This window comes from Plectrocnemia conspersa, unplaced genomic scaffold (assembly GCF_051122295.1).
Source record: "Plectrocnemia conspersa isolate PC_06_02 unplaced genomic scaffold, ASM5112229v1 ptg000009l, whole genome shotgun sequence".
NCBI lineage: Eukaryota > Metazoa > Arthropoda > Insecta > Trichoptera > Polycentropodidae > Plectrocnemia > Plectrocnemia conspersa.
This window is the reverse complement of record NW_028277173.1, coordinates 29457162-29477749: the sequence shown is the minus strand read 5'-3', so window position 1 is coordinate 29477749 and position 20588 is coordinate 29457162. Positions and strand designations below refer to the sequence as shown.

The 20588-nt window shown below is 43.3% G+C and overlaps 2 protein-coding genes across 6 annotated transcripts in view; one reads left to right on the top strand and one right to left on the bottom strand.

The window, feature by feature from the left end:
* Smr (nuclear receptor corepressor smrter) overlaps positions 1 to 19671 on the top strand; it is a 64461-nt gene extending 44790 nt beyond the window's left edge. For 2 of the 5 annotated variants that reach the window (XM_088192646.1, XM_088192648.1), the window contains 15 exons: positions 143 to 452; positions 528 to 2317; positions 10251 to 10348; positions 12368 to 12551; positions 12630 to 12754; positions 12835 to 14995; positions 16206 to 16345; positions 16412 to 16541; positions 16604 to 16664; positions 16732 to 17280; positions 17359 to 17465; positions 17536 to 17689; positions 17761 to 18014; positions 18083 to 18283; positions 18359 to 19671. In XM_088192646.1, coding sequence (XP_088048772.1) covers positions 143 to 452; positions 528 to 2317; positions 10251 to 10348; positions 12368 to 12551; positions 12630 to 12754; positions 12835 to 14995; positions 16206 to 16345; positions 16412 to 16541; positions 16604 to 16664; positions 16732 to 17280; positions 17359 to 17465; positions 17536 to 17689; positions 17761 to 18014; positions 18083 to 18283; positions 18359 to 18764 — 6670 coding nt within the window. In that variant the 3' untranslated portion in view covers positions 18765 to 19671. Of the gene's footprint in view, positions 1 to 142; positions 2318 to 10250; positions 10349 to 12367; positions 12552 to 12629; positions 12755 to 12834; positions 14996 to 16205; positions 16346 to 16411; positions 16542 to 16603; positions 16665 to 16731; positions 17281 to 17358; positions 17466 to 17535; positions 17690 to 17760; positions 18015 to 18082; positions 18284 to 18358 lie in introns of all 5 variants that reach the window. The other 3 variants (XM_088192644.1, XM_088192647.1, XM_088192645.1) reach the window with 2 other exon arrangements.
* LOC148232583 (uncharacterized) lies at positions 9918 to 12357 on the bottom strand. Its single transcript, XM_088192649.1, has one exon. It carries the CDS (start codon positions 11563 to 11565, stop codon positions 10357 to 10359), a length of 1209 nt encoding a protein of 402 aa, XP_088048775.1. The 5' UTR covers positions 11566 to 12357; the 3' UTR covers positions 9918 to 10356.
* Positions 19672 to 20588: the final 917 nt, after the last annotated feature.

The window sequence follows — 20588 nt, the reverse complement described above, 5'->3', positions numbered from 1 at the left end:
TCGCGCGACTTGTTTTCCCGGAATAGTCGGATCGGTTCGCTTTATTTATAGGCCGCGAGGCTGGAGTCGCGACTATTTCGGCGCGAAGCCGATGCACCGACCTCGACCTTTACGTCTCACGATCTCGTTTCGCTTCTTTCAGAGAATGCTGCAGACTGTTCGATAACGCGGACTACGCGGAGCCGAAGCGCAAGTCGAGAGGGTGCTGCGAGCCCGTCGGCGGCAGGGGGGCGGAGCCGTTCCGAGAGCGATATCGCCGCCCCCCGGCGCCTCCGCTTCAGCTCCAGCAGCAACAGCAGCAACAGCAGCAACTGCAGCAACACCAGCAGCAGCACCAACAGCAGCAGCAGCAGCAGCACCAGCAACAGCAGCAACAGCACCAGCAGACGCCTCCCGTGAAGAAGATGCGCCTCGCGGATCACCACCCGCTGCACGCCGCGCCGCCGCTAAGGGTCTCAGATTTTGCACCTTGGCTAGCTTCGCGCCGGCTTTCGACATCCGCTCACGCTTTTCCGCTTTGTGTGCAGGAACCGCTCAACGCCGGCTACGACCGTCGCTCGGAGGCCGTCTCGCCGTCGCTGTCCGGCGACCTCGCGGCGGAAGCTCTGCGCACGTCCAAGGACGAGCTGCTGCAGCAGATCGCCAAGGTGGACCGCGACATCGCCCTCAGCGAGCAGGCGCTGGCCAAGCTCAAGAAGAAGGAGGCCGAACTCGAGGAGGTCGCGTCCAAGCCGACCGTCAGCCAGGAGGTCGAGTCCGAGGTCGTGCCCAAGCATCAGTGCCTCGTGCAGAAGATCTACTCGGAGAACCGGAAGAAGGCGGTCGGCGCGCACGCCGCCCTCGACCCTCTCGGCCCGCGCGTGCGGTGGCCCGTCTACAACCAACCCCTCGACACGGCCGTCTACCACGAGAACAGGAAGAACTACCGCTTCTTCAAGCGGCCGTTGCTCGAATACTTCAAGAGGAAGCAGACCGAACGAGAGATCCGCGAGGGCGATCTGGTGCGGACGTACACCAATCTCATGCAGGACTGGCTCAAGAAGGTCGACAAAGTCGAGTCCAGCCAGAAGAGAAAGGCCAAGGACGCCAAGAACAGGGAGTTCTTCGAGAAGGTGTTCCCCGAGCTGCGGAAACAGCGCGAGGACAAGGAGCGGTTCAACAGGGTCGGCGCGAGAATCAAGTCCGAGGCGGACTTGGAGGAGATAATGGACGGCCTCCAGGAGCAAGAGCTGGAAGACAAGAAGATGAGAAGCTATGCTGTGATACCCCCCATAATGAAGGACGACCGAGAGAGGAAGCTCGTGTACTCGGACACGAACGGCGTGTGCCCCGACATGAACGCCGAATACAAGGAGAGACAGAACCTGAACGTGTGGAACAGCTCCGAGAAGGAGGTGTTCAAAGAGAAGTACCTCCAGCACCCCAAGAACTTCGGCGCGATAGCCTCCTATCTGGAGAGGAAGAGCGTCCAAGACTGCGTGCAACACTACTACCTGTCGAAGAAGACCGAAAATTACAAGCAGCTGCTGCGAAAGAACCGGCAGCGGACGCGGGCGTCCAGGGCCAATCCTCAGAAGGTGAACCAGAACCCCGGCAACCTGATCGACATCCTGTCGACAGGAGTGACGACCCGGTTGCAGCGGGAGCAGCAGCAGAAGACCGGCGGCGGCAAGGACAACAAGGAGAACCGTCAGAACTCGTCGTTGCAACCCGACGACGGCAAGAACGCCCGCGACCCCCTCGCCATCAGCCAGAAAGATCTGGCGATGGCGGCGGCCAAGGAGAAGGAGCTGAACTCGTCGAGGGAACCCAAGGAGCTGAGCCTGCTGGACTCGGACGGATCGAAAGCTTTCATAACGCCGGTGACGATATGCATGCCGCCGGGCCAGGACGGCTCGGCGAACGACGGAGCTTCCGCCGGCAGTCCGTCCTCCATGTTAAACTTCGGTCTTAGTCCCCTCTTCCAATCGTCGAACTCTCACCCCGCGGACCGGAGTCCCGACCGCCGCGGCTCACCGGCCGTTGTCGGCGTGAACCCTGGCCACGCGATAGTGAATCCCTCCTCGTCGCCATCCCCGATCGGCGCGACGAACGCCATCGTCGGCGGCCAACCTTCCACGATACCCACCACGTACATGGGCCAGCTGAAAATGTCTCCCGGCGAGTCCAGCGCGGTCGTCTTCGACAGGTCGGATGACGCCAGACCCTCGGCGGACTCGCCGCCTTCCTCCCCGAACTGCACGATCGCGACGACGACGGTCGACGGAACGATCGCGGATGGTCTCGCGGATCGAGACGCCGACAAAGAGAGCGAGAGGTCAGTATTTTTATATTATCGTCTCATTTATTTATTTTTTTTAAACGTAGTCGACTAATAACTACCGTTTGCTCAAAGTAGTTTACGAGGAGTGTTGAATTTGTACGATTAAATGTCTGTATTTACACTGTAAAATTAGCCCCGTAATAGCAGTGTCGTCGCTTCCGCTCTGCGAGGGAGGACTGTTTTCGCCCTTATTTACTTTTTAACGTTTAAAGTTGTTTGAGTTGCTCGGTTAAGCGATATTTTACGCGAGCTTTGCGTTTTTGCTTTATTCTATTTAAATAATACGGTCCGGTCCGTGTTACGCTCTATATTAGATTACACAGCGGTAATTAATAATTAAACACCCTTCTGACCGATCGTTTCGAATATACGCACTGTATCATTTTGCGAAACGTGTATGGGCAAATTTAATTCGCTACAGTAAATTGACAAATATCATCAATTTTAGTATTTAAAATGTTTCAATTAAGCTTAAAATAAAAAATTATCGATTGAAAAGAATGGATAAACTTCTTATTTTCTTGTAAGACAGCTTTTACATTTTTTTTATAGGTCTACTTATATGCTTAAATTATATGTTCTATTTATGAAATATAAGACCAACATTTAAATGTATTTATTTTTATAAATTAACTTGCATACTTAACAATACCTGATCAAGTCTTCTCTAAATTACTAATAATGACTATGTGACTACAAATTTTACATATAATCTGAGTAAAATACAGATAATTTAATATAAGTACTGATGATTTATTATTTACAAATTGTTTTAATTTAAATGGGTATATCGAAACAATAAATAATTTAAAGGCTGAATAATATCTAAATTAAAACTCTACACAATATAAAACATACTCAAATATTATAATTAATTTCTTAATCCACAAAGAAAAGTGTTTCTTTATCCCATTGAGGAAATTCGCTACATTTTTATTTTTGCAGATTGTCTTAGGAATATTATACAAATTCACACCTCCATACAATATTCCCCTGACCGTACTCGTTTTCATATACCTAACCTAACTATACCTAACTATTCTTAATGTGTCTATTTCTAGTATTAAATTTATGTACATCTAAATTCACGTGTACACAATCACAATTCATAAAGCTTCTTTTGCAGCAGCTGCAAATAATTTCATATACATATTCATAAAATATTTATTACTATTTGCCGAAGTAACAGTGGCTTCTGACTCGTTTATAACATTCACCAAATTTAATCGATTTGATGGATCCGCCAGCAAATTCCTAGCATAAAATTTAATTTTTGAAAATAATTCTTCAATTGTATTCATTATTGGCGAATATGGTGGTAGAAACATTTATTTGTGTGTACAACAAGCTCACTCATTTTCTGGGTATGGTGAATGCTTGCGTTGTCAAAAGTTAACCATACTTTTCCAAGATTTTTTTTCTAATTTCTGCAATAATTTTTCAAGAAAGTTGCAAAAAATATTTCATTATTTAAATGTTTAATTTGACTTGTAGAATATTTAATTTGAAATGAAAAACCTGTAAAATATTGTTACACAGTAATTGAACTGAGGCAGTGTAATACTATTGTAATTTTTTTTTGTATTTATAGTTCTCATTTGGATAATACACATATTTTTTTTAATATGTATTTACAATGTTTCTTGAAATTTAATTTTTTATCTACAATTATTCATGATTATTTTTACATTATTAACTAACATATCTTTATAATTAATAATCATACATTTAGTTTTTATTTAGTATATTATTTTTTAACCCTATTTCTATTACACTTAATTCATTATTTAAGTTGTAGATCTACAACTTTTTTGACATTATTTATCACCTATGGAATAAATTAAAGTGTCATCTGCAATCAGATATATATTACATTTTTTTATATTATTAATTATATCATTAATATATATTATAAACAATGGTCTTATTTTGCACCCCTGTGGCACACCATGAGATAATATTTTCTCTTTGGAATATACATGATTTATTTAAACTTTTTGCTTTTTGTTTTTTAAATGATCAAACCATCTTTAAACTATTTCACTTATACATATAATATCTTATTTCTTCAACATTATTATTCTGTCTATTGTTTCGAAAACATGTTTTATGTTGAATCTGTAGTAAATGATGCGTTGAATTTTATTTTAATCGCAGCATTTCTATTGAAAGATAAGTTCAGGTTTATGTTAATTAACTTTAAATTTTACCTCGGCCAGTATTTATGGCTTCTTATATTTTAAAATTATGGAATGCTATTGAAAGATCAAATTGAGAATAGTAAGAGCAGATAAATGAGCAGTATATATAAAATAATCGTTCCATAAAACGAATTGTTTGTGCATTACTGTTTGACAGATTAGGTGCGAACGAGCATTAGTCAGAACAGTGAACACCTTATGAATCTGTGCAACGAATTCATTTTCGAAGAAATAATCCAAAGATTTACCTTACTTAAATGCACAAACAATTCGTTTTATGGAACAAAGTATTTATTTTAATGCACATATCCCTCATAAACATTTAGTATTTTTCTGTGAGTTAACAGTACGATGAATAATACAATTCCAATGATTCATTACATTTCATCCAAAATTTTAAAAATTACATCTTAGAGTGCAGTAAAAGGGATACTATACATTTGTCAAAATTAATCATTATTCTCTTCTTTTCCTCCTTCCTTTTAATTGGTCCATCGCGGTGAAATTCTGTGCCATGAAATACAATTCTATTCTATGAAATTCTTTATCTATTATACTCCAGTACTTTCATCGTATTTATTTTCGGGACAGACCTATATTTTTATTTTATTATGTTTCAGTGTCATAAATTATTTTAAATTTACTAAAAGTTGGATCAACAGTTTCTATTATTTTAATAGAAATGCTCCAACTAAACTTAAATTCATACCATCATTTGATACAGATTCAACATAAAATCGATTTTAATCAGTGTTTAAATTATTTATATTGTTCGGTATACACAGTTAAATAAAAGCAATGAGTGTAACTATTAAATGTTCTGTATTTTACTTACATTATATGTAAAACTTGTGTGAAAAACTTAATGTCTCAGTTCTGTAATTTGCGAAGGGACTACATTTCACGGTCATTGTAACGTGATAGTTGCGATATCGCGATTTGTTACAAGGAAGCAATAAACAATACACACTAGTAAGCATGGTCATTTATTGTAAATTATTGTATTATAGCTTTCAATCATATTGTAAACTTTGTATTATTTATTTATTTTTGACACCTTATTACTAGTTAAAATTGACACAAAAATTATGGTTCGGTGATCATTGCTCATATGACGATTCAAACATCCATCAACGTAAATTAGTAACAAATCGATTGCTAACAGGGTTTTAGAAAAGTTATTTAATTTCAATATTAACAGGATACAAAATGAAAAAAATATTTAATTGATTGAAATAAGATATTAATATACTATTTTTTTAAATAATTTTATTCGGGTTAAATAATAAAATAATAATTTATTTAATAATTAAATAATAATTTTAATTTAGTTAAATAATAAAGCAATTTTAATTATTAAAGCTGCTGATTTTTTTAATATAATGTATCAATGAATGGTGATAGATATAAACATAATTATATTTATAATAGCTGATCATTTAAAAATAAATATAAGCAAATTAATGTAATGTATTTAATTATTATATAGTAAATATGTTTTTTTAACTCTTGTCATAATTCGCAACTACAGTAAAACCTCGATTATCCGCACTAATTGGGTATGATCGAAAAAAAAACAAACTATAATCAAAGGGAGAAAGGAAAATATATCTACATATTGTGAATATTTTTATTGCAATATGTATACATACTAGAAGCGGGCGGTTAAATACTTTGCCTCTCGAGAGTGAATGAGAGATAAGGGCATGCTGATCACATGCTCTTATCTCTCACTCACTCTTCGAGAGGGAAACTATCTCACCGCCCGGGCCTGATACATACATATATGTACATTATAACCCTAATTTTAATTATTGCCAGTTAAAATAATCAATGATTGATTTTTTTTTAATTAGAGGCATATTACTTTTGAGGCATATTATTTGTGTTGAGTTACGAAAAGCTTCAGAATGCTTAGGTTCATTATTTCCCTCTTCTTCGACAATCTCCTCGTTTCCAAATATTTCTTCATTTAAAATTTTGAATCGTTCTGGATAGTTCGCATCACAATTTAACCCAGGAGTGGCTAACCCGCGGCCTGCCTCGGAACATTTTTCCGGCCCGCGAGATTCTTTACAATGAATATTTAGTATTATTATTATTATATTATCTATGTTTACATGTAAGAATAATAGTAAACACAATAATAATAACTCATTATGTTTCAATTTTTCACTCCAAAATAATGACTATAGTGTATCTAGATCTAATATGAGGATATATAATTTTAAATGTGGCATGATGCATTTCCAAAGTGGCCCGCGAGATCATTTGGGTTGGCCACCCCTGATTTAACCACTCCATGACATATTCGTTGTCGCATTCGCTGCATATTTAAATTTGTGATATTGTATTTTTGATCTGCATTACTATTACTGGAACTCACTAGCGGTCTTTTCAAAAGGGTATATTATATTAACACTTTTCTCCTCTTATCTATAAAATTTTGAATTTTTTTCATTACTGGAATGAACTGTTTTTCATACTACGTTTAAAAATTTCAGTGGTGAAATCCAATTCGGATAATCAAGGTCCTACTGTACTGTGAAAAGTGTTTCAGCGCAATTCGTTCCAGATCAATTAAAAAAATATATATCGGTTAGGTTTTTACGGTTTTCGGTTCAACCCCGAGTGATTATTTTATTTGTATTAAAATTTAATTTTCTACCATATTTAAAAACATTTTATTTCTTCTATTGTTTATAAGCAAAATATATTAATTGATACAATAATATAATATAAATAATAATAATTAATAATTAGAGCTACAAGTATATAATATATGATAACAATATGATTTATTCAACGAAACGTATGTAAACAAATCAAATTCATATATTCACGGTTGAAGTACATATACAGGATTCTTAGGTACATATATTTATTTATAATTAAAATAATGAAAGTTTTCTGTAATAATTAATGTATCTTCCAATGTATATTCATTTAAATTATTTCGATTGTCTCGCAAAATAAACTTTAAGCCAGAAAAAGCCCTTTCAGCCCAAACTTAAAATAGCTCCTAACACTATCATTGCTATTTTATATAAATGAGGATATGTATTTTTATTTTCCTCCTAAAATATGTTTTTCTGTCTAATCTTTGTACATGGTTTAAGTTATTCAATATGAATTCATTGTCCACATCTGTAGACGCTCGATGCCGAACGTTCCCACTGCGACGGCGCCGACACGATTTTATTGCTTTTGACGTAAATTTTTTACTTCTGAGAAGTGATAATTGTTTTTTCGCCTTTCTATTGACCAAAAATTCAGTTTGAATATACTTCAATCACCCTTCTTATATCAGAAGTCCATATCATATTTTTAAAACATAGTGTACTATCCAAGTGCTGACCAACTATAGAGCAATATGCGAGATGCGGCATCTGTCTGTTTATATATCTGTCTGTTCTATAATTAGTTTTAAAACATCACTTATCAACAGCCCTCGAAATACCTGCATCATTTTCTAAAGAAGTTGATTGCAAACGGCGAAAGGTAAAGAAACAACATATAATATTAAAAAAAAATCGAAGTAGACAAGACACAATCAACGCGATTGATAACCAGAAATATCATGGATCCTTTTTTAAATTTGTGAAGAATTAAATGCCATTGAACTTTGTGAAGAATTAATATTAATCTTGGGATTGGTTAAGCCACATTTTTCACCATAAGAAGTCCTAAAACTAACGATTAACGACTGCAATTCGAATAATTCTGACATTTCCTATATATGTAGCCAGTCTTCAGATAAGTTTTTCAAAATTAAACCGCATTATAAAAATGATTAAAGGTCACGAATGACCGAAAATAGGGCTTTCAATTTTATCTATTGAAACTGAGATGGCATATGAACTTGACTTGCAATTAATTGTCAGTGATTTTGTAAAAATAAAAGCAAAATTTATATAGTACTTAAATTTAAATGACATTTATTTATAGTATTAATATATATCTTGATCTCTTCATACATATTCAATAGTGATAATAACTTCAATTTTAGTATAATTAAAACTGTATTTTCAAGAGTCGATACTTATATCCTGTAAGTGCTTTTTGATCATTTAACTCGTGAGGATCTTTGTCAACAATTTACACATATAATATGTAATGTAATTTAAAAAATATTATTTCGAAAAATAGTAAAATTGTTATTTTTAACTCTGCCTACCTTTTCATCGGAAATTGATTTTTTTTTAAATTATAATTTGTTCCAAATATTTTTCGAATGTTGTACAGCTTGCATTTTTTGCGACTGAGTGCTTGAACATGAACCGAACTGAAATAAACTGATATTTTTGGTTCAGTTCCGGTTTTCGTTCCGACAAAAATAACGGTTTTTGATTCGGTTCCGGTTCGAAGCCCTATTTTAAATACGCAAGTAAAGAATCTTCCCAAATTTATAAATAAATAAATAAACAACAAAGCAAATGTTTCAGGATATTTTAAAGAAAAAAATGTAAAGGTATATTAAATTAATTTAAAATAAAATACATAATAAATAAATCTATATAATCCAATATATCTCAAATTTTTTAAACGATCAGCTATTATATATTTATGTTTATATCTATCACCGTTCATTGATATACATATTTAGTTTAACAAATCAGCAGCTTTTATAATTAAAATTATCCATATGCTTTCGATTTTTAAATCAAAAATACCTATTTGCTATATAATTATTTAACCCAAATACTTTTCTTGTAAAATCGGATGAAATTATTTAAAAAATAGTATATAATATTTATTAATATCTTATTTCAATCAATTGTTTTTTTTAATTTGTTTCCCTAATATTAAAATTAAATAATTGAAAATGTATATTATTGATAATACAATTATTTAAAAATCCTGTTAATTTTTCGATCGATTTGTGACAATTTTCGTGTGAGAAATAATCCGCGTGATTAATTACCAAGTGGGCAATGATCATAGAACCGCTTTTTATGTATTTAAAATTTGCAAAATTCGTCACAGCCCCTCATGAATGTCTCCATAATTTGTACGCAATTATCGTATATGTATTGAATTTAAATTTTTAACTTTTCTTAAAAAAACTTACCTTTCCTTAAACCGCGTGAGTGATGTTCAGTGTGTGCAATATTCGTATGAGTAATCGCCTTGTGAGCGACTGATTTGTTACCAGTTGTGAGCAATAGTTCACCGCTAACTATGTATTAGTTTTAATTAGTCTTTCGAAAAATCACTTTTTTTATAATTGATTTAGTTTTCACTGAGATATTTTTTTAATTTGAATAATTAAATTCATCGAAAGACCGAATAATCTTATATTTAATTTTTATCTACATTACCTAGTCGAATCCACAATTTTTAAGGATCTACAAAACTATTGAAACACTTTCGCAGAATAGAATGAAAGTCAATTTTTATTCAATAATTTATTTTTATTTACACGTTTTACATTATATTCGTACATGTACTTCATCGTCAGCCTATCGATATGTAATTGCATAGTAAGGTCTATGAGATATGTACGCGTTTACTTCGTTTCGAATCGGTCCCTTCGGGGACGGCGGACGTTTTACGGTTCCGTCGCACAATTTCGGCAAACCGAAAGGGGACTCTCGAGGATTCGCTTCCAGTGTTTGCGAAAGAGAAGCGTTTTCCGCTCGATGAACCCGAGCGGGTTTGCGACGCGGCTCGACTGTTTACCTCCGGTTCGCTTCCTTTGGATTAACGCGCTCTTCGGTTTTCAGCGACGGGGGCGCGCTGGCCGAGACCGAGAAGAAGACTTCGCGGCGGAAAGACGACGCCGACGCCGCGGAGACCAGCGACGACGACCTCCCCGACAAAGGTAAGGCGCTATTGCGATTTTTCAGGCGGCGCCGTCGCTGCCTTGCGTTTCCTCTCGGGTGGCGCCTTCGCCTCGCCGTCCAGTTCTTCCGCGTGGCACATCTTGCGGTGTTTGTGCACGAAGTAGTACGAGGGGAACTTTGAGCCGCACGTCTTACAGGGGTAGTACTGCACGTTCATATCGAGAGGACGCACCTCGCGCTTGGGCGCCTCCGCCTCCGCTTCGACCGGCGCGGCTGCCGCCGCCGTCGAAGCCGCGGGACCTCCGTCTATCGACACCGGATTCAGATGTCTCCGAGCGTGCTTCTGATAGCAGTACTGCGACTTGAACGCGTGGTTGCAGTAAGCGCACGCATAGGCGGCGCCTTCGCGCTTCGACCTGATGTCCTCGTTCATCTGCTTCTGCAGGCTACGGTCGAAAGCGCTGCGTCCGTCGAGGGGCGAGCGCGCGTCCTCCTCCACCTCCACGTAGCTGTCTTCGGAGTCACTGGTGGCTCGTTTCTCTCGATCTTCGGAGCCGCCGTACGCAGCGTTCGGCACGCGTCGGAAGCGCACGGGTCCGTCGCAGCACGCCACGTCAAAAACGACTTTGCGCTCCGGCGGCTTCTTGGGTGCGCCCGTCCCGGCCTTCGACGAACTCGGCTCCTCGACAGCCGACTCTTCTTCCTTCTCGTCTCTTCCGCTTTCTATCTCTTCTTCGGGTTCTTCCGGTTCTTCTATTGCGGCCGACGGCTCTTCCGGCGGCGAGGGCGCGCGTCGCACGCGGAAGGAGATCTCCTCTCCGACGTCGGCCGGAATCCTCGAGCCCAGCGAAGTCTCTCCTCGCGGAGGCCCGATAGGCGGCGGAGGAAACGGCGGCGGCTTTCGGCTAGCGATCGGCTTGACCACCGTGTGTCGCGCGATCGGCGGTCTGCAACCGCCCAGGAAGCTGCGGCACAGGTCGAGCGCGCGGGGCATCCGCAGCAAGTGCGCGCCCAGCAGCACTTGGTAGGCGTTCTCCGGCGACAGCTCCAAGTAGCCGGTGTACATATAGGCCAGCAGTGGCCAGAACTGCTGCGCGGAGAGGTCGGGCGCGTGCAGCACGCCGACCTGAGCGCGTTCCGCCAACGCCGCGCGGAAGTAGCCGCTGTGAGCAGCGAGCAGCGCGGCGTGCGCGGCGAACCTGGCGCCCCCGGCCACGACGAGGGCGTCGGCGGCGCCCAGCGACACGGGCACCATCGCGCCGCTCCCGAGTCCCGCGCGCGACTGACGGCCGCGCCGAACCTCCCCGCTTCATATACTCTCCGGCTACCCTGCCCGCACCCCCCGGTGCACGGGATCGCCGCCGCATCTTAATCGGCCCGCCTTTTAATATCGCCGAGAGGTCGGCAAACAGCCGTCGCGGGGGCCAATTACGCGCTTTTCGTCAAAGCCGCCCCCGAATGTAATATCTGTAATTGAAGCGGCGCGCCAATATTTGCGCGCGATCGGCGGCCGATTCGTCGCTTTATTTATCTCGGCTGTGCAAACGCCGCGGGCCCCGATCGATCGCGCTCCCGAGGGACTTCGTCGCCGCAAAAATTGCTCCGGGACCGAGGACAATCGCGCCGCCCTCCCGAGGGAGCTTCTTCTCCTTCCTCGCCGCCGACCGTGTTTGCCGACTCGGAGTACGCGCGCCGCTAATTAGGCCGGGATTATTAAATTAGCCCGCTCCTCGTCGACGCCGCCGCTTAATTAGTGCGCCCCTTCCGCCCTCCCCCGATCGGCGGTAATTCTTTGTTTTTGTGAATATTCAATCGGCCCGGGATTACGCGAAAGAGCGCGCGCGCTTCGGTTATTAAATAATTGCAAAAAGCCTTTGTGAATCGGCGATGAGTCCGGCGCTCGCTCCCGCCCGCCCTGCATTATGTATGCTTCAATTATTTTAAGTATCTCCCTCGGGGTCGCCCTTCCGCCCGTCGAATTTTGACGCGCGCGAAGATCGCTAATTCCCCGGATCGCGATCGAATCGGCCGCCCCCTGATTTCCGATCTCGTTTCAGCCGAGAGGAAGACCGGAGAGACCGCGACCGCGACGCACGTTTGCGTGGTGTGTCAGGCGGAAAACTGCACGCAGACTCGACCTGCGTCTCGGAAGCTCGCATCCTACTACAGCCTGCCGGAGGACGTCGTCGTCTCCGGGGCGAGGGTCTGCAAGACTTGTCACTGCAAGTGCGTGCGATATAGGCGAGTATTTTTTCGATTCTTCTTATTCAATTTTAATTAAATTTTTTTTATTTATTATTTAATATTTTTCCGTTTCAGGTATACCAAATGCCCCGTCCCGACGTGTCCCATGCCCAAAGTGAGAGCGAAACGCCTGCGACACCTTCCGCCCGAGTGGCTCGAGCTGCCGCCCGAAGTTAAGGATCCCGTCGTGACGGAGTTTCGTAAGTGCACTTCTTGCTCGCTTTTCGATCTTTTTGTCTTTTACCATCGTAATCGTACTCACCGACTCTTCTCGTTTCAGAGCTGCCGCCTTCGCTCACCAAGTGCTGCTTGACATGCTTCAAGAGGATCACGCGGCGGTTCTTACCGCACCTTCCGTCAGAGCCGACCGACGACCGGCCCGACGAAGACGGAGCGACGGGCTTCGCCGAGGAGGACGCCTCCGAGTCGAAGGAGCCGCCGCGAGGCCTCGACTGGAAGTCGACCGCCGAGGCCCTCGAGGGTCGGTTCTACCGCGACGATTCGGAGCCGCGTCGGTCCGAAGAGGCGAACGAGTTCGGCGACGATTCGAAGCCGACCCTCACGGACGAGGAGGAGAGCGGAAGCAGCACCTCCTCGTGCGACGAGATCGCCGACCTCGACTCGGACACCGCTTCGGCGGAGTCGCCCAACGACTCGGCGGCGCCGCTCCCCAAGGCGGAGTCCGAGGTCGCAGCGGATCCCGCCGCCGTCGACTCAGCGGGCGCGACGGCGGCGACCGTGACGCCGGTGCGAGCCTTCTCTCCCGCGCCGGCCGTCAGCCCGCCACCCGAAGAGAAGGCGATCGTCGTCGGCCTCTCGTCGCTCGCGCCGGTCGATGCGATCGACGCTGGCGCGGGCGGTCAGTCGCAGTCCGGCGCGGCGTCGCAGTCGAAGCTCTCCGCGAAAGACGAGTACGACAGCTCCGCGACCGAGACGGCCGACGAGGAGAACGAATCGCCCACCAACCGGCAGAGCCCCAAGGCGCCGATCGCGTCTCAAGCTCAGAGCCCCTATCCGTCCCGCGCTACGATAACAGTCGTCTCCGGCGCGAGCAGGCACGATGGCCCCGCGCAGACCCTCCAGGCGCCGAGCTCGGCGCGCCCGGACGGCGCCAATCGCTCGCCGCTCTCCGTCAACGACGTCTTGCTCGACGTCATCGAGCGCAGCCTCATGAAGAACAGTACCGTGGTGCCTCCGCAGGGCAACATCCCCAAAATGAGCGCCGCCTCGAAGAATGGCGACTCGACGAGCGATATCACGTTTGTGCGCGAGTACAGACAGGAGCCGTCCGCCGTCGTCGTCGGCAAGTCTCTGTCCGGCCTCGGCCAGTCGCTCTCGTCCCACCGGCAAGGCGCCGACGCCCTCGCCACCCTCAGCGTCGTCAACTCGCACGCGCACTCGCAGCAGTCGGCTCACCAACAGCAGCTGCTTCACAGTCCGCAGATCGCAGCCACCATCACCCCGGTGAATCAACCCCAGTCGCAGTCCCAAGACGCGCCCAAAGAGGGCCTGGTCGTCGTCCAGATCCAGCCCGACCAGGAGCCGCAGACGCTCGACTTGAGCATAAAGAAGCCCAGAGACCAAGGCTTCGGAAGGCCGTCTCCGGGGACGCACGGCAAGTCCGTCCTGTCTATGCCGCACGCGCCCCCCTCGGCGCCCGGCGAGCCGCCGGCCGTCACCGTCTACCGCACGTCCGAGCTCGCCTACATGAGCGGATATCCTCACGGCCTCGACCAGAACAGAATGTCCAAATCCCCCTCGGTGTACGTTTCGGCGGTTCCCGTGTCGCAGACGGCGAGAGGTCAGAATCAGATGCAGACTCCGACGTCTCAAGTCAAAGCATCGAAGGCGGCCCCGCGGCTCAGTCCCAAGATCAACGCTCACGGTCCGAAGGGCTCCATCACCCACGGCACGCCGGTCAACTCCGCTCAGAGCTCTCACCCGCAGCGGAACGCGACGAGTCCCCGGTTCGACGGCGCCCTCGGGAGGACTCCCCCCGACGCCAAGATCGGCTCCATCACCCAAGGGACGCCCGTTCACGTGGCATCTCTCCACCCGCAAGACAAGAGGATGTACGACTTTTACGCGGGCGGCTCGAGAAACGACAACAGACAGAGCCCGAGCGGCAAGACCGCACCCCAGAGCGGCAACTTCGGTCCGTTCTCTCAGGCGCCGCCGGTTCAGTTGAGTTCCATGTCGGCGAACGCGGGCGGCGGGACTTTCACCTCTCCGTCTCCGTACTCGCGGTCTCCCGCCTATCAGTCGAACTTGTCGGGGATCATAAGCATGGAGCAGAGGCAGATCATCATGGCCGACTACATCACGTCGCAGCAGATGCACGGTTCGCATCAACGTCGCACCAGTCAAGAGCAGCAACCCTCGTCCCGGCAGCAGCAATCGTATATATCGTCGCGCGGTTCTCCCGCCGAACATCTAGCTAGGTGAGCTCTCTTTTCTTTTCTCGCGTTCGGGGATGTCGTTTCAGCTTTATTTTTAGTATTTCCATTCCATTAAGATTTTTCATTAAATGACATTAATTTTTCTGGTTCAATTTAATAGAAGGCAAATTTCTCCATCTGCCCCCCGAATAACGTACCCGTTTAGAATCCACGTCAAAAGCGATTAAATTGTGCTTTTATAACAATATTACGACTTAAAATGAGTAAATACATATTTTAATGAGCTACTTCAGCTCATAGAGACAAATTGGTTTTAATGTGGAGCAATATGTGAGATGTGACGTCTGTCTGTATTTCTTCTGTATTTACCCCTGAGAGATGAGTTGGGTTATTTTGTATTTTGGACTTAACTAAACTATATATAGTTTTAGAACTTTCATTGGGCTTGGTTAATTCGTGTTGGTTAGGTTTGGGTTTGAACAGCAAATGGACTAGCGCCTATCAATTAAATTTGAAAATGTATTTGGACTTCCATAGTGAAACTATAACTTCAATAAAATATACACATTCACTGAAAAATTTATACATCGCATGTAAATAAATTATTATTATTATGTAAATGTATATATTACTACATATGGAAAAGTTGAAATCATGTAATTTTACTAACACCTGCCAGATAAATTATATTTTTTTACTAGTAAAAATATATGTGTACCAGTGAAAATGTATTTCTATATGATTTCACTGAAATGACATTTTAAAAAATAGGGTAGATTCGAGACTGTTTTTTATAACCCAAGAATTTCTGGTTTAGAAGCACAGATGTCATTTTAGATTTTTTAAGGGGAGTGGAGAGGACAAAAGATAGCTAGTCAGTGGTCGTTTTTTTAATATTTCGTTTTCATTAAGCGGTAACAATGAGGGGTATTGCCGTACATGTACGGTGGTCGGTCTTTCACTGTTTTGAGGTACCCCAGATACTAAAGAAACAATAAATAAAATACATTATATTTATATAATATATTTTTAATTTGATTTAATTTAAATGATTTCTAAAGAAAATAATACAAATAAATTTAAATAAACGTAACAAAAACTATTTTATATAATTTTTTTTCACAAACGCCGATTAATATATAAAAATATGTAAAATAAATTAACGAAATTTAATAACAGAAAAGTGTTAAAATAAAAAATGCCCCCACCTGCCCCTGTGACTTTATTTAAAATGCGAAATTCGCTCTTGCAGCGCCGTCAGTCCGCAACAACAGCAGCAGCAGAGACGGGAAGGAGTCATTCAAAGACACAATACGGTGGTTTCCTCCCAGAGCGCGAAGCCACCCTCGCCGCATCAACCGCCGAGACCCAACCACTATTATCCTCCTCCGGGTAATTGCGCTTCTCGTACCGCCGTTCACTTAGTTTTTCTCGTTTTTATGTTTACTTTTATCGTAGGTCACGAAGCTTTTTCGTCTCTCGTGGACGTGGCGGTGCAACAGCCTTCTTTACCGGTGCCCCACGCTATGCACAAAGATACTCCACCCGCCGATAAACAAAATCATCTATTACATCGGGAACCGTTAAGGTGAGACTTGAACGATCTTAAATCGTTTCTTTACGATTCTCAATTGTATCGATTTGTTTCAGAATACAACCTTTTTCACGCGGTGTGCTCGAGCAGATGCGCCACCATATGATACAGCAGCAGGTTTGTAAATTTTAATCGCCGCTTCGACATCGCAACGGATCGTTCTTTATGTCTATGCGTTTTTTAGATGGACAAGACAAGCATGAACGCTCAGATGCGTCTGCACCAGCAACAGGAGACTATGCAGCTGTATCAAGTGGACCGGGACAGAGAGAGAGAGAGAGCTAGGGATAGACAAATACAGATCGAGCGAGATCGGGAGAGACAGATGCAAGTAGATCGCGAAAGAGACAGACAGCTACAGCTGCAGGTGCAGGATCGGGAAAGACAGCTCCAGATGGACAGGGAGCGGGAGAGGGAACGAGCTAGAGAACGCGAAGCTGTCGTTTTAGAGAGAGAGCGGCAGCATCACATCCAGCAGCTGCACGACCGCGAGCGAGAGAGACATATACACCAACAGCAGCAACAACAGCAACAACAACAGCAGCAGCAACAGCAGCAGCAACAGCAGCAACAACAACAACAACAACAGCAGCAGCAACAACAACAACAACAGCAACAACAGCAGCAGCAGCAGCAACAACAACAACAACAACAACAACAGCAGCAGCAGCAACAACAGCAGCAGCAGCAGCAACAACAACAGCAGCAGCAATTACAGCAGCAGCAAATGAAGGTTAGAGTTACAGTATTGAATTGTTTGTCTGTTTTATTGTTCCTTATATGTACGTTATTTAACTTTAAATATTTTTAGAATGCCGAAGAGGAGCGTTTGAGGAGGGATAGAGAAGCAACAAGATTAATAGTCAGTTCGCATCCCCCTCACCCGCAATCCGGTCGTTTGCACGATCGAGTAGATAGGTAAACGTCTTTTATTGTGTTGGTGTTTTTTTTTAAAACTCTTCTCATATTTTACGATATTGTATTTTAGCAGACCGATGGCGCCGAGTGGGAGAACTCCGATTTCGACCGACGGCACTACGTTAACGGCCGCCAGTCTCATCGACGCCATCATTACGCACAGAATCAATCAAACCAGTAATGACGGGCCGCGAGATCCCATCAGACCTTACCTACCCTTTAGCGTAAGTGTTGCTATTTTACGCTTTACATGTATCGACTTCGGCTTATTTATGTTTGTATTTTTCAATTGCAGCAATCTTATCATCGCGAATCGAACAACGCTTCGGAACCGCCTCACGCGGCGCCGCAGTCTGTTCAACAGCAACCTCCTCCACCTCCACCGCCGCCTCCGCCTCCGCCTCAGAGGCAGACGCTGTCTCCGGCCGTCATAAGCGTGGTCGATTTGGAAGGCTCGCCGCAGACCAAATCGATAACTCTAGGAGAGCTGACGGATTCCATAATAACGAAAGACTACAACTCCCCCAGTACCATCTATGGCGCGCCTAGGTGAGTTTCTATTTTGAAAATTCGAACGCAAAGGTTGTATTTCGACTTATTTTGATGTTCTGTTTCAGATTTAATCCGTACAACAGCAACGAATTGAACAGTTCGAGGAGCAGCGGAGGACAAAACGACAATAACGTCGGCGGGAGCTCGGATGCGGATTCGTGGAAAAGAAGAAACCCGCCGCCCGAAGAACGTCACATCATCCGACAGGGTCCCCCTAAACAGCCCGACGCTCCCTCGCCGACTCCTCAGCATCATCACATTAACAGGTTCGTTCGCGTTCGAATCTATTCCGAATATAACTGTTAATTTTGAGCTATAATAATTGTGCATCGCTTTCGCAGGTTGGGTCAAGATTCGAGAGTCAACGTCCAAAGGAGATACGTAGCTCCGCCTCCGGCGGCGCCGACTCCCACTCAACCCGCCTCTCACCATCACCAAACTAAGAATTTGAGCGCGTTCGACTACTACGTGAAGAGTAGGATAGTAGAAGTGATGAGAACGGAAGACGAAGGCAAGAGGCCGGGAAGCAACCAGGTGGGAGAAGTGACCTCGGCGGGAACTCCGCCGCCTCCGCTGGCGACCTATGCCTACCCTTATTCGGCGCTGAACGTGGCCGGGTTGGGCACGGGCGCGGGCGGCGGCGCCCCCGAGACTCCGGCGGAAGTTTCCAGACCGCCGGCTCTGCCGTCGCAGGAGCCGAAACCGTTGATGTCCGCGCAATACGAACCGTTGAGCGACGAGGATTGATATTAACCGCGAGTGTGGATTCTTAAATTATGATAGTTACTTCCGATCTAGAGGTGCCTCGTGAGATTCTTAAATTTATAATATATAATGAAATTTAGCTCGAATGATTTTTATTTATATATAAATCAAAATTGGTAAAGAATTTAAGTGGTTTTTACGAATATGTATTTTTTTTAACGGTTATATTTTATACACGTGTACATATTTTAATCATACGTAATTATATGATTTTTCCGAGTCGTGATTTTTACGACTCGCCGTCGGCCGGACGTTAAGGTTCTCGACTGTGTTACATTCGTCTGTTGTAAATAATAGATTTTAGTTGTTTTATATGTATTTAATTATGAGTTTCCGTCGGGAGGTTGCGAGAGAACGAAAACGCCGATGAGACGTCTTTAGAAGATGATGTATATTATACGCATATAATATAGTGTATTATCTTGTGATGGGATGCGCCGCATCGTGTATATATGTAGTATACGCGGCGCGGTCGTATAAGTTAATTTTTTTATTATAACGATTAATATATGGTTAAAGCTATTTGTAATATTGATTTTGTAATATTAAATTTTGTTTCTAATCGAATAAGAAAAAGAGAGAGCATCGGCAGAGTTGCGACCGCCCTTCCTTTTTGTTGAGTTTTGATTACTATACGTTTATCACGGTGTAAATATCAGACGTTCTGTGTATATATTGTAAATGCAGTCGCGGCAGGAACTCGCAGCTTTCGGCCACACACGCGCATACATTCTGGCGCATGCGTGCACGCGCGCACGCATGTCTGCAAACTGTACATACTATACGTAGAATATAAATATTGAAGAAATAAATAAATACATTTGCATATATATATTATCGAATTAATAATGAATATATGCTGAAGAATTTGGAATCGTTCTTTGAATTATGACGTGTTTCATTGAATTTTTCATGGTGCAAAATGCATAGTTAAGATGCGGTTTTTTTTTAGTTTTCTATTAGATAGAATTAACAAAAGACCCGGCGATTCGACGTATGACTGTCGGCGTCGGATCGTAAAACTCTAGGACTTGTATATTATATATATTTAAAGAAAACAAAGACCGAAGAGGGCAAAACACCCCCCCGCGCTCACACGACAAGATTATATACATACATGATAGAAATAATAAAAATTGTGATTTCCTCCTCCGCAGGCTGATAAATTATATTCTATTATCTACATATATATATATATATATATATATATATATATATATATATATATATATATATATATATATATATATATATATATATAATGCATAAGTCCGTCTCGATCCATGATATGGTTTATGAAAAATGATAACGAAGAATGAATAAAAACGTTTTAAACATGATGTCATTTTTTTTACCGGTTCCTGTCGTAAATATAAAATCATCCCTTTGAATCTGAGTTCAATAGAAGTGAAAGATGTCTTTCAAATTCAATACAGACTGGAAGGCTTTTGGCGAAGTTTTGGAATTTTAATGAGTGGCATAACCGGCATAATCCAAAGAAAAGATTCGTTAGGTAAGTAACGATCGGAATTTATAGGGCCGGGTGCTGAGAGGTCGCAGATTACTGTCGTTTCCTCGTTGCGTGACTTTGGAGGCCTTGTGCATTGTTCGATCGTCTATTGATAGTGTATGGGAATTAATTCGGATTCTGTTTTTTTTCACGGCTGAACTTCGGATGACATCATCACGAAAAAAATCTTAGACTAAGGTGAGATTTTGTTATGTTAAACATCGTATTTGTGATGTGACTGTTAATTGATTAAGATTATGATGTTTAAGAACTCTAAATCTATTAAAGAGAAGATC